Below are 14,956 nucleotides of genomic sequence, written 5' to 3' on the forward strand. Positions count from 1 at the left end.
CTTTGCACTTGACTTTTGTCTTCTTGGTCACAAAATGGCTCCTGTGTTTCCGGGACTCAGACTTTATTCCAGGCAGGAGAAAGGAGGCAGGACAAAGAGTAAAACACCTTCTCTTCCTGTGCCTTGCTTTTTATCCTGGAAAACAAAGCCTTCCTCTGGGGTTTCTGCCTATATCTCAGAATTTGGCCAGAACTTGGTCACATTGCTAATTATACCTGCAAAGAAAGGTAGAGTCCAGGTCTTATACTTTTTACTACTTTCAAGAAAGAAAGGCAAGGAAAAGAGATTGGAATGAAGGATAAATAGGTGTCTGTCACAGTTAATACCATGATCATCTCTGTGGTAGACCACCAGAAAACAAACTCCCAAATAAAGAAACCCGGGTGTCCATTCTAGCTCTTCCATTGTTTAGCTGGGTAAATCACTTAACCTCTCTGGGCCTAAAATTCCTCACCTTGGAAATAAAAGAATTACTAAGAGCTACTTCTCTAAAATTCAGTATCCTAGATTATATCTTGAAGTTTACTAAAGACTGATTTATTCTTGTCTAATTGCAAGCACTGAAGTAGCCAAATAATTTTGCTTTCTCCCTTAAATTCTCCTCTTCAAATATGCAAGCTACTGTTCCTTCCAGGAATGGTGTTTCATTTTCAGAAGGGATTCTTTGCAGAGAAAGAGATATTTTATTAAAATAGGAGCAAAAGCCACAATTCCCTGGACAGCAAAGTCAGAGTGAAGAACTGCAAGACATACAGATTTTTTTTCCTCACAGTGGTCCTGCTCCTCTTTTATATCTGTTTAACTTATAAAGAAATTAAATCCATTCCATCATCTGAGGCCTACCACATTAATACCTCATTTTCCCAATATATTCAAATTATAATTTCACATAAGCGAATTTTCCACATAACTGAAACTTTTCCTTTAAAAAACAAAACTTCCTCCTCCTCCTTTTGATCATTTTGTGTGGTGATCTTATCAAAATATGTGATATGCTTCTCTGCCTTCCTCAAGAAAGCATAATGAATATAATGCCACTTCTTGATTACTCAGAGATAATAGCATTTCATGAGATCTTGGGAGTATAAAAAAAGTGTATGAAGGACAGTTGCCCATTTACAAAATAGTCCACAAACCCTAGTTCATTTTTATTTGGTTGGTTGGTTGCTTGGTGTGTTAATCATGGAATTTCCTTCTCTTTACTGTCAGGTGGTCAGATACCTTTTCAACAGACTCTTTTTTTGGCAACAAGTAACTCTCTAACAGTCCTCAGTCCTCTGTTCTCCTACTTTTGTTCCCTCTTTCTAAACTGCTGTGGCTGAGAAACCAGGAAACCAGAATATGTGTTAAAGATCATTGATAATATTGAAAGTGAAGCTTGTTTACATCAAGAAAAGCTTGTGGACTTGGGGTGAATATTTTAACCCCTTGGAGACCCTTTTGCCTTATTTCTCATTGTACAGCTCTGTAAAGGGAAGATGAAGTTGCCAAAATTCTGACCTCTGAGATAAATGGAATAACTGCCACATTTTCAAGCATACACTATATATGACCATAGAAATAGAAAACAAAATATTCAGAAGTCTGTCTTTAAAACGGTAGTGTAGGGTGAGAAAGAGGATTGAGGCAGATTATAACAAGAATATTCTATACTCTGCCTTGCTTTTGCTTATTACATAGTTTCAGGTTTGAAAGGCACAAGCTCTCAGCTACTATTTAAAGTTCTAGTCATTGTTATTACTTGCATGGCAAAGTAAACCTCAAGAATTCTCAAGTAAATTCTAGAACAAGTCCACAAAACGTGGCTTGAGGAAGAAGAGAAAAAACATGATTATGACTTTATGAGATTTATACAAGGTATGAGGCTACATGAGATGAAAATTGTATCTTCAAAATCCACAGAACTGTTTTACGTTGATTTATCTTTACATCTTAATCTTGCACCTAAAAATATGTCTCCTCATTATCAGTTTCTGTTTTTTTCTCTTCCCTTAATCAGCATGACTTCGTTCGACGAGACCGTCCACTTCGTGTCCTTATTGACCTTATACAGAGGACAAAAGATGCCGTTCGTGAGCTAGATAACCTACAATACCGGAAAATGAAAAAAATCCTTTTCCAAGAGACACGAAATGGACCCTTGAATGAGTCACAGGAAGATGAAGAAGTAGGTTGAGTTTCTTTTAGCGAACACTCATTGGGTACCTACTATGTGTAAAAGTTCTGGACTAGGATGCTATGAAAAACACTTTGGGAAATAACAATGTATTCAATTGATGTTCTCTGCCTTAAGAGACATGCACAGTTGCAAAAGAGATATTGAAAAAAATAATAAGATAAAATATGAACAGTGTTACAGAGGTAGAGCACACAGTAGGGGTCCATAGTGGGGACAGAATAAGTCATCTGCTGGTGGGATTAGTGAAGAGGTGGGTCACTTTTGACCGGCAGTTACAGGGCACTTTCATGCTGTGCTTTAGGAAGATTATCTTGGCATCAGAATGTAAGATGGATTTGAATGGATAACTTTCTGGGTAATAGTACATGCAAGAGGCAGTAAGGGCAATATTCATGGGAATTGGGGAGAAGGAACACTGAGAAACACTAGAGAGATGAACTTGATAATACTGTGCTTCTCACTGACAGTGACAGATGAAGGGGAGCTTATGGTGACTCTGAGCATTTGTGCTTCAGTGACTAGAGTGTGTCAGTACCAAGAACAGAGAAGAACCAAGAAAGAAGAGTTGGTTTAGGATGATTTCAGTTTGATGCCTGCTGAGTAAGGTCTTGGCATCATCTGCTATTGACACAGTGTACAGGTGGAGTTTTTTCAGAAAGATGACTTTAGTTTAAGTTATTCAAATAGTTTAAGAAGGATTAGTCGAAGAGGCCTAAATAGAGATGTCTAGCATTTGATTGGAAAATACAAATCCAGAACATAGGAAAGAGGTCTGGGTAAAGGGTAGTTGGTTGGGGGTCAAGGACATTAAAATGATGATGAATCAGGAGTTGAATGTAGAATGAGAAGAGAGTCCATGCCACCTAAGAAAAGGGAAACCGGGGAGATAAAGGCATCATAGATGTTACAAGTATACACAGCTTCAAGGAGGGAGCTACAAATACCATCAGATGCCACAGAGAAGTCAGGTTAAACAAGGACCAAAAACAGTGTTAACTGGGTTTTTCAAGTAGGATCTTCTTGATGACCTTAGTAAAAGCAGTTTTACAGGAATAGTTAGGATGAATAGTCGTTTACTGTGGGTTATAGAATAAGTGGGAAGTGAGAAAGTAAAGATAGTGAAAGTTGGTCATTTTAAGATTCATAAACTGGGTCAAGAAGGAAAAATGACAAAGGGCAGTATGTAGAAAGGTACATACATATAAGGCAAGTCTCTTCATACTATGCAGAAGGAAAGGAGCCAGGACAGAGGCGTTGAAAATAGAGGAAGGAGACACAATTAAGGAATTAGGATCTCAGAAAGTGCATAGGAGTAAGAGCATTAGTGCAGGGATTAGCCTTGAACAAAAGAAAGGACTCTTCTAAAAATAGATTAAAAAGGGGGAAAGAATGAAGAATGAATTTTAGTTTAACTTTTTAATATAGAAGAAAATAAAATTGTTTTATCAATAATTATAAAAATAAAATTCAGAAAGCTGAACTGGAATATAAAAATCTCTTGATTGCATATATACAAATGGGCCCCTTTAATTGGGGAAATAAATCTATTTAAAATATAATGTATTATCTATCATCTTAAATTGCTCAAATTACCTTTGTCAGTGATTCCTTATATTGCCATGGCTAAATAGCAATTCATTAAAGTTATGTAGGTACAGAGTATGCTTCTTTGAAAACAGGGTTTATTTGGAACTAAGTTGCTTTAATTATATTACTTAATCTTGTATCAAAAGATACCCACTGTGATGGATAAATTATATGTTCCAATTATTTTAGCATTTCTCAAATAGTAGTCTTTGGACTAGTAGTGATGAATACCAGTATTATTTAACAGATATATTTAATAAGATTACAGAGGTAAGCTTGATAGAATTGCTTGAGGGAGGCAGAATTTAATTACCTGTCCAGGACAGTAGAATTAATATCCCTGCTCAGATATGAAGTTTCTCAATAATGACTTGCAAAAAGAGCATATTGCTTGTCAAATCTCTGAAAACTCTTTTTATCCTCTTTGAGCTTCAAGTGCCCACTGCTGTGTTTGTAGCTTTCCTAGAGATCCCCTGTTCAGTAGCCTGCAGTCTTTCCCTAGCACCTTGAGTTCCTGAAAGTCTCTTAGAAAACTGACCTGGCTAGTTCTGCTTACCAAGTAGCGATACAGTGTGATAGTTGCATATGATGGGGGAAAGCCCTCGGGTAGCAGCACTTGGAGCCTTATGACCCATGTCCAGAATAGGCCTTTGGGACAGCATCAGAGTGAATTGGAGATGTCTGAAAATGGTGGTGGAGTAGTGGAGCCACTACATTAAAAGTTTCATCTTGCAGATTTGGCAGAAAAGCAACTTGGCACTGCAAAATTGAATGTACTTAATAGCTTAGTCAATGGATTGGTGCTTTATCTCCAGTCATTTTTTTTTTTAACCCAAGTGCCCCATTTTTATAGGACAGCGAACATGGAACCAGCCTGAGCAGGGAATTGGACAGCCTGGGCAGCAACCATTCCATCCCAAGCATGTCTGTGAGTACAGGCAGCCAGGGCAGCAGCGTGAACAGCATGCAAGAGGTCATGGACGATAGCAGCTCTGAACTTGTCATGATGCATGATGATGAAAGCCCAGTAAATTCCACTCCCTCTGTTGTGCACAAGAAAGTAAGTTTCATGATCCCCTTCACAGTGCTAGGCTTTGCCCATCATTATGAAGCCAACTCAGGTCACTTAGCATTCAGATATTTTAGTTCCCTCTTTACAGCTGAAATTATGGAACTCAGCTGAGCACATGATAGTTCTTTTCGGTAAAAAAGATAATGAAGGACTAGGCAAGCTGTATTTGTGCCTGTTTCTTCATCTTCCTCTCTTGATACTCTGATGTCCACCACCATCAAATAAACAAAAACAAATCTATAAATCTCCACGTCAAAGAAACCAGTTAAGTTCCTTTCTAAACCAATAACCTTAATACTGTTGACCTTAAAAGCTTTCTTTTAAGTAAAACCTATTGGTTTTACTTTTAAAGTAAAACCTGTTGGTTGTGACCTTATAGAAGTATTTCAGATGTATGTTTCTTCCTGAGTAGTCTTAAAATACTCTTTGTTTTAGAAAAAGTTTCCACTCTTTTTTGTTGTTTCTTGGATTTGTCATTTCTAATTCTTCTAAGACCAGCTCTGTGTCAGCTTAAATAGTCTGACTTTTGAGTTAATGATTGTTTTTTGTTTTGACTTTACTTTTCCAATGGAGGATCATTCATTTCATACAAAGCCTATCGTGATTTATAATTTGATATGCTTTATTTTAAAATGAAAAATTATTTTTAAGCTTCTTTCAAAGCAATAAGATGAGTATTGCACAGAATTATCAATGATTTTTTGGAGGAATTCCCAAAAGTGTTTTAAGTACCTTAGGTAAGCAGTTCATAATATGGGACTATAGAAAAGAATCCTTAATAACTTTTTCCATATTAGGTATATGTGAGTTGTGTATGTACTGCTGCTGCTGCTGCTGGTGCTAAGTCGCTTCAGTCGTGTCTGACTCTGTGGTACCCCGTAGACGGCAGCCCACCAGGCTCCGCCGTCCCTGGGATTCTCCAGGCAAGAACACTGGAGTGGGTTGCCATTTCCTTCTCCAATGCATGAAAGTGAAAAGTGAAAGTAAAGTCGCTCAGTCATGTCCGACTCTTAGCGACCCCATGGACTGCAGCCTACCAGGCTCCTCCATCCATGGGATTTTCCAGGCAAGAGTACTGGAGTGGGTTGCCATTGCCTTCTCTGGTATATGTACTCATTTTAATAAATATGAGTGATTACATTCTAACTCCAAGTAGGAGAGCAGGTTTAAGAATTTTTTCACTTAGATGTCTGCTGGTTGTATATTATTATTGGGAGAAAAAGAAAATTAAACAGGTAGGATGAAGAGCATGTGAAAATATATTGGTGCCTAGTCATGAATAGTGGAGGGATCACGTTTATTTTCTGAACTGATTAACTTACTCATTTATTCAACAAACATTGGTGGGGACCCCTATTATCTGCAAGGAGCTGTAGCAGGTCCTTTGGATACAGACAAAACAGACATGATGCCTTCATAGAGCTTATTATCTGTGGGGGAGATTAAGCAGATAATCACACAAGTAAATTGATTGTGTAATTATAAAACGTGTTCTGGGTAAAAGGAGGACTTATTCTATTGGGGAGTAGAGGAAAATCTCCCCAGTGAAGTGACATTTAAGCTCAAACTTCAGAGACAAACAGAGGTTAGCTAATTTGGGGTGAAAGATGGGGGTGACTCAGGAAGCAATATGTGCAAAGGCCCTGAGATAAGAAATTCTGTACGTTCAAGAAAAAGGGAAAATCTGAGAAATTAGAGCTTGGAGGACTGTGTGGAGAGTGAATTGGGACCAGAGTGACAGCAAGGACCCAGATTATTAGAAAGCCATAAAAGCATTTTGAGGAAACCAGTGATACCATGCAGATGAAGAAATCTGCTAAGAGTTCAGCATTGTCAGTCAGCCGTATTTAAACATGGGCAAATGGTCATGTATTTGAAGGGTGGAAAAGGTTTTGCTGGGCTGTCTTTTTAGAAGGAGTTATCATGGATGCTGAGAGATATTGACTTTTTCCGTTCTTTTAGCTCTAGGGCTTTGTGGGGATAGAGAGCAAAAAAAAAAAAAAAAAAGGAATTCTGTTGGATCTTTTTACTCTAGGACATCTCAAATGAGCACCCAAAATTAGAAGAGAGATAATTAGATTAGATTACTGGAATAATCAGCAAAATTAGATTACTGGCATAATCAACAAGAAAGAAGACCCTGGTCTTGAACTCATTGGAGGTTTTAATTTTAATTTTTGCAGGCTGGTATAGAGCTTTCTTGTAATAATATGAGCCTTTCAGTGCCTTTTTCTCCTTGGTATAATTTTAAGAAGATAAGATTTTAATTTATAATCCAAAATAGAAGGTAGTTGTGTTTGATATACAGAAAATATTTGTCAGGAAAATTTTTTCCAAAATGTATTTCTATTTAATTATTAAATATAGAGGTAATGTGATGAAAAATATTGAAAAACATCTGAAAATAAAACTATGAATTAGTTAATTTTAAAATATAAGCAAGGAAGTAAGATAGTAGAAACAATCAACTGAGTGAAAGGGAAACCCACGGAATGGGAGAAAATACCTGCAAATCATCTATCTTTAAAGGATTAATATCCAGAATATATGGAGAACTCCTAAAACGCAACAGCAACAATGAAAGAGGAAAAAAAAAAGAAAACAACTGGAATCAAAAGTGAGTAAGGACTTGAATCACCGTTTCTCCAAAGAAGATATGAAAATGATCAATAAGCATATGAAAAGATCTCCAACATTATCAATCATTAGGGAAATTCTAATCAAAACTACAGTAAGATACCACCCATGTGTGTAGCCATCACACACATTAGAGTGACCACTGTTTAATAAAACAGAATGTAACAAGTGTTGCTGAGGATATGGAAAAATTAGAACCCTGTTCATTACTGGTAGGGATTGAAAAGGGTACAACCACTGTGGAAAATGGTGGTTCCTTGAAAAATTAAAACTAGAATTACCATATAACCTAGCAATTCCACTTCTCAGTATATATCCAAAAGCATTGAAAGAAGGATTTCAAAGAGATTTTTGTATACCCATATTCATTGCAGCCTTATTCACAAAAACAGCAGAGAGGTGGAAGCCATGTAAATGATGAATGAATAAACAAAATGTGTTATATACAAACAATGGAGTATTATTCACCTTCAAAAGGAAGGAAATTCTGCCAGATTCCATTAATACAATGTGGTTGAACCATGAAGACATTATGCTAAGTGGAACAAATGTACCTGTCACAAAAAGGCAATTGCTGTATGATTCCACATATATGAGGCTCTTAGCATAATCAAAATCATGGAAAGTACAATGATAGTTACTAGGGATTTGGGGAGAGGATTAATCAGTTCAGTTCAGTCGTTCAGTCCTGTCCGACTCTTTGCGACCCCATGAATTGCAGCACACCAGGCCTCCCTGTCCATCACCAACTCCCAGAGTTCACTGAGACTCACGTCCATCGAGTCAGTGATGCCATCCAGCCATCTCATCCTCTGTCATCCCCTTCTCCTCTTGCCCCCAATCCCTCCCAGCATCAGAGTCTTTTCCAATGAGTCAACTCTTCGCATGAGGTGGCCAAAGGACTGGAGTTTCAGCTTTAGCATCATTCCTTCCAAAGAAATCCCAGGGCTGATCTCTTTCAGAATGGACTGGTTGGATCTCCTTGCAGTCCAAGGGACTCTCAAGAGTCTTCTCCAGCACCACAGTTCAAAAGCATCAATTCTTCAGTGCTCAGCCTTCTTCACAGTCCAACTCTCACATCCATACATGACCACTGGAAAAACCATAGCCTTGACTAGATGGACCTTTGTTGGCAAAGTAATGTCTCTGCTTTTCAATATGCTATCTAGGTTGGTCATAACTTTCCTTCCAAGGAGTAAGTGCCTTTTAATTTCATGGCTGCAGTCACCATCTGCAGTGATTTTGGAGCCCAGAAAAATAAAATCTGACACTGTTTCCACTGTTTCCCCATCTATTTCCCATGAAGTGATGGGACTGGATGCCATGATCTTCGTTTTCTGAATGTTGAGCTTTAAGCCAACTTTTTCACTCTCTACTTTCACCTTCATCAAGAGGCTTTTGAGTTCCTCTTCACTTTCTGCCATAAGGGTGGTGTCATCTGCATATCTGAGGTTATTGATATTTCTCCCGGCAATCTTGATTCCAGCTTGTGTTTCTTCCAGTCCAGCACTGAACCATACACTTAAAAATAATCAAGATGGTAACTTTATTTTACCACAATTTAAAAAAGGAAAACATAGAAGCAGGCTAAAAAAATAGAGCATGTTATATATATGTGCTTAGTCATTCAGTCATGTCCGACTCTTTGCAACCCCATGAACTGTAGCCCCCCAGACTCCTCTGTTCATGGAATTCTCCAGGCAAGAATACTGGAGTGGGTTGCCATTCCCTTCTCCAGGGCATCTTCCCAACCCAGGGGTAGAACCCAGGTCTCCTTCATTGAAGGTAGATTTTTTGTCACCTGAGCCATCAGGGAAGCCCATTGCATATAAAAACTTAATATTAAATAATGGTATCTCTTCATGAAACCCATTTAGCCTTATACTTGGGCTTCATGTCTTTAAACATAATAGAAATAAATTTTTCATAAGTTTCATATTTGTTTTTTTACTTGAATTCAAAGTTTTTCACTTGGGAACATAAAGTGGGATTTTTTTTTTTTTTTTTTTGCTTTAAAAAAAGTAACTTATTTATTTCCTACATAACATATGTTTTCAGTAATAAATAATACATTTTTCAAAATCAATAAGACACTGTGAAGAAAGTAGGATCTTAAACTCTCAACAGAAAGTTAGGTGTGGACTCTAGGAATGAGAAAATTAGTTTTAAGTTCTGTCTGCCACTGTTAGTTTTATTTTACTTTGGACAAGTCACAAACCTCTCCAAACCTCAGTTTTTCCATCTGTAAAATAAGGAGTTGTTCTGTATGATTTCCAACATTGTTTCTAGCTCTAAAATGTTGTGCTTCTATTCCTGTAAATTTTAAAAGAGTAAATGTCTAATGTGACTTTCAAGTTGTTTGGTAAAGAGATACCTTGATATAGAAAAGCCTATGTATCACTGAATTATCATTTTATAAACAATGTTCTACCATTATCTCATTATCCTATTTTGTTGTCTTTTTTATACTTGTCACTATCTAAAATTATACTATGTACTAATTCATTATTTCATGATTTGGGTATAAATGTCATCATAGCCAAAATTATGCTTACCTTGTTCTGTGCTGTATCTCAACACCTTAGAACAGTACCTGGCACAGCATAGGCACTCAGTAAATATCTAAGGAATGAGAGAATTAACAAACAAAAAATACACAATGAATAAATTGCTTACCAGATACTAAACACCGTGCTATTTTGAACATAATGGTTTAAAAGGCTTGAATAATATTAAGTATTATTTTTATGGTTTGAAAGATTTAAACAATAGATTGTCTCCAATAACAGTATTCTTGACAATAAGAACTGGCTTAATAAATATTAAAATGTAAGAATAAGGATAGGGAATTGTTTTGTTCCCCGCTCTTGACTGTCACAATTAAGATTGCAGACATATGCTAAATTAGTCAAATCATATATATGAACAGAATGCCCATTTTGTATAGGAAGTAAACTTACTTTTAAGGGCCATGTATAACTATTAAGAGCGTGATTTGCAACTAACTGTTCTGCATCCAGAATAAAGATAACCTAATTTTAGGAGGACAGACCTATCATAGATCAAGCCCAAAAAATGCAAAGTGGCACACTGAAAATTTTCCTTTAACACCAGATTTTCAAGTTACTTCCCTCTCTACAATCTTTGCCTCTACTCTGGTCTTTCCCTGGCCCTGAAGAAATCCTAATCCAATCTTCCTTTTGAACAAGAATGGTTTGATAAGTCTAAAGGTATATTCTGACAAAATAAACTTTAGGCACGCACTTCTTTCCTCCGTTGTAGTGTTGCCACACTGCTTTTTCCAATAATATGACTAACACTACATCTCTAGACTCTTTGCTTCTCCAGGACGCCTCTCTTCAAATACCACCTAGCTGGGTGTCTTAGCACATTGTGCATGTATGCATGCTAAGTTGCTCAGTTGTGTATGATTTTGTGCAACCCTTTGGATTGCAGCCTGCCAGGCTCCTCTGTCTATGAGATTCTCTAAGCAAGAATACTGCAGTGGGTTGCTGTGCCCTCCTCCAGGGGATCATCCTGACACAGGGATCAAACCTGTGTCTCTTAGTCTACCTCCATTGGCAAGCAGGTTCTTTACCACTAGTGCCACCTGGGAAATCCCTATCACATAGTAAGCACCCAATAAATGTTTTGTGAACTAACATGAAGATGAACTTTTATGGGACACAACTCTACACCTCAGTTCTTGATTATTCACAAGTGAGTCCAGGGTAAACTCTTAATCCAGATTGGGTTTTTTGCTGTAGCCTAGGCTGCCTCTGAGCCTCCACCCTACACCTTAACCATTGGGTGTACAGCAGTAGCAAGCAGATTTTAATTTTGTTCTAAGCAACAAAAGTCTATTGTTTTTAATTTGTCAATTGAAAGGTATATTTTTATTTTGTTAAAGTCTACAATCAATTATTTTTGCTTGCTGCTGCCTTCTGTTAATATAGATCATGAGACTTATGTATTAAAATTCTTTGTTCACTAATCAATTTGTTGTTTCTAGTATGCCTAATGAACTGTAGTCATCATGGCCCCTGTTTAGAGATCAGTTTTTTAAAAACTTGTTCTCTTCTAACTCCTAAAGCTTTCCTTGACCCTTTCCATTAATCAGTATTAGTGAGGGTTTTCTTTTCCCCTTATTTAAAAAAAGAACAGCTTTCCCCATTTTCGTGAGAGGAAAGAAAGAAATGTCCTTGAGGGGATAGGATGTTCTAGTTTAATTTTCACTTGCTTCAGTGGCCTTTCCTATTATTTTTGCTGAAGAGCGGGGCAGTTTCTTTGACTCTTCAACTTGCATTTGGCCAAGTAAAAGTAAATTAATATATGAAGATAATGTTTCTTGAACAGAGCAGTCGTACAAACCACCCCTCCATGGTACCTTCTTTCAGTGTTCTGCCAGTCATTTTTTTTCCCTAACAGCTATCTTTCCAGGTGAAGACACCCTTTTCCATCTTCTCCCCTTCCTCTAGCCCCAGCTTTTGATAGTTGCACCTGCTTAGGCAATTATTTAATCATTTTGAAGTGAACAAAACAAAAAAGATGGTGAGTTTGCTGATCCCTTCTCCACAGTGTGAAAGGTATGGGAATCTATAAAAAGACTTCTCATCACCAGAAAAAAGAGCCATTCTTAGATCCCCTCCAATCCCCCCATGTAAAGATGTGCTTGTGTGTGTGTCACTGTTTTGCAACTGCCTTAAAGTACAAAGTGACAGGTTTTTATGAAATATGAATTAGGATTCTATTAAATAATAAAAAAGTCACTTTCTCAGAATCTTCTCAGACCTATATTCTTGAGCTTATTTATTCAGCAAACATTTTTTGAATGCCCACAAAGTATCAAGCACCATGATAGGTGCTGCAAAGACTGAGGTTTTTTGAACCGCATTTACTCTGCCTTCAGAAAGCTCACAGTCTCATGCACAGATGAGTATAAGTATGATGAGGAGTGTGATAAAGATATACTGAAAGCATAACAGAGTCCAGTGGAGTGGTTTCCAAGGTTAATTTCAAGTTAATCTAGAAACTCTGAGCGAGTGATCACACCATATCACTTCAGAAGCATAAATAGTCAGACATTTAGGGGAAAACTTCTACATAAAAGTAAAGCCCTTTGTCCAGGGAATAAGAGTAAAGTTTTTAAATCTGAAGAAATTTTATTTCTTTTTATAATGAAAGGACACTATAAATTTGCTTAAAACTGGTCCCAAAACCGTATATTTCAGAGAGCTATTTTGCTCGCTTCCGGATAAGATTTTAAGGATAAACTATAAGCAAGTCATATATATTGTCTTGGTAAAGTAAAACATGATATTTGTTCTAAAAATCATTCTTCAGCATCAGAGAAGATGTTGGTCTTCTCATCTTCATTTGTAAATCATATGCAGTGGTGCTTAACTGCATAAAATAGCAAATTGACCCTCTCCAGTATTGATCTTAAAATGTGTTCAGGTCGGAAACTCTGGGAGGCAGGTACAGTCATTCTCAAAGGGGCTATTGCTTGAAGGGGTGATATAACCAACAGAATACATACCCAATAAAGCTGATAGTTTAATAAGTTCTTACTTGCTTTTCAAGTCACATTGCCCTAATTTTAAAATTGCATTATTATTTAAGTTGTCTGTAGAATTTTGAACTTTAAGCAGTGGTGTTGAATATTTTAAAATTTATCCCTGTGTTCTTGAAGTGGATATCCACTGTTAGATGAAAATACTGCCTCATCCTGTGGTCTCTCATCTATTTGGAGACTTTTAATGTTTGTGATCTCTGTAACGAAGCTACTACAGGAACTAAGAATTCTTTTATAAAATTTTAAAAAAAAATGAGGAAGAACACAAGGGATTATACTTTTAATATTATTTATTATACTTAAAGTAGATTAAAATTTTGGACCTATTCTCTCAGACTAAGTTCTAAAATAGCATTATTTTTAAAATATGCCATAGTTGGTCATTTAATTTGCTTCATGTCAACTAAAATCACTATGATTTCAGATTTTAATTTTTCCAGTGTATTTCAGTATCCTTGAGTTTAAAAACTTAGCTAATATGATGTGACTTTTAATTTGATAAGCAGAGTCCTAACCTATAAGTGTTAATTTTTATCTGAGAGAAAATTATTAGAAAATTATAGAAAACTAATATTAGAGTTATACTTATTTACACATGAATGTGTTCTGTTTTATTCTGTTATGTGAATAGCGTGGATTCTAATGTCACTGGTTAACTTTGTAAACCAAGTTATTAAAATTTGAAATTTAGCTGCTGCCACAGCATTGAAGAGTTCCTTCTCAGTAAGTGTACTTAGCTAACTAATACCAAAACTCTGACCTGTAAAACCACAGGCCTCTGCTGAGCCTCTCTCTTCTGATTGTTGGCATTTAGAAGCTTATTGCTTTTCTGGGATTATAATATTAAGTAAGGTTGATTTTGGAGTTAATATTCAGAATAAATATTTATTAATAAATAATCTGAATGGCAGTAGATCTCAGGGCCTTCATCTTTAGAACCATAAATCTAGGTGCATATATCCTGCACCTAATCTCTCTTTGCCCAGTGAAATAAGAGTTTAGATTTCCAAGGAGATGATAAGAAAATTTTAAGTTGACCTATCAAGTATTTTTTTTTACATATTTCAAAAATATGGGTTAAGATGCATTCTTAATCTATAGCACCATCTAATAGAATTTTCTGCAATGATAGAAATTATTTATGTCTGCAGTGTTCAATATGGTAGCCATAGTTAGTGGCTAGCTTGAAACATAGCTGGAATGACTTAGAAACTGAATTTTACATTTTATTTAATTAAAATATCCATGTGAGAAACTGAATTTTACGTTTTATTTAATTAAAATATTCATGTGACTAAAGCCTATCTTATTGGACAGCACAGAGATAGAGCACCCCTCAAATTTGATATATATGTCTTCAGTGGCATTAAAGGTACTTTAATTATTTGAAAGCAAAATAGGCCACAATATAGTAATTCTGAAAAAAAAATCTAAATATAGATGTAACGGTAGATACCCTCACAACATTCTGAAGCATTCTAACTTTATAAAAGGGAAAAGAAAATTAGCCCAGTGATAAATTTAATCATGGCTCTTCTCTTTTACTTAGAAACCTGGGTGTAAAATTTAATTTTCCTCAAGGAGTTTATATGTTTTGACTTGTCAACATTTTACACTATATAATAAAATTTTGTTTTTTAAACCTCTTTATAATTTTATTTCCTGAAGAAAGAAAGAGCAATTATAAGATATTCCAAATAGCCAGAGACAGAATGCAAAACTGACTTCTCACAATGGTTTCTCCTAAAACCCCAGGGCAATAAGAGAATTAATTTTTCTTTCTCCATCCTGAACATGTACTATTTGAAAATCCCCCATGGTTGTACATGTTTCTGAGTTATTACTTATTATAGTATTTTTTTTTCTGAAAGGTTAGTGCTACTTACTGACTGACCACTTCATCTTT

At 36.2% G+C, this 14,956-nt stretch overlaps 1 protein-coding gene across 50 annotated transcripts in view; it reads left to right on the forward strand.

The window, feature by feature from the left end:
- Nucleotides 1-14,956, forward strand: part of TAOK3 (TAO kinase 3) — a 187,629-nt gene that overhangs the window by 136,312 nt on the left and 36,361 nt on the right. For all 50 annotated transcript variants that reach the window (XM_086347918.1, XM_086347952.1, XM_086347953.1 and 47 more), the window contains 2 exons: nt 2,000-2,167; nt 4,620-4,826. In XM_086347918.1, coding sequence (XP_086204044.1) covers nt 2,000-2,167; nt 4,620-4,826 — 375 coding nt within the window. The remainder of the gene's footprint in view (nt 1-1,999; nt 2,168-4,619; nt 4,827-14,956) is intronic.

The sequence above is a fragment of the Bos grunniens genome, chromosome 17 (assembly GCF_055505025.1).
Source record: "Bos grunniens cultivar Pamir isolate PY7600 chromosome 17, Bosgru_T2T1.0, whole genome shotgun sequence".
In the NCBI taxonomy this organism is placed as follows: Eukaryota; Metazoa; Chordata; class Mammalia; order Artiodactyla; family Bovidae; genus Bos; species Bos grunniens.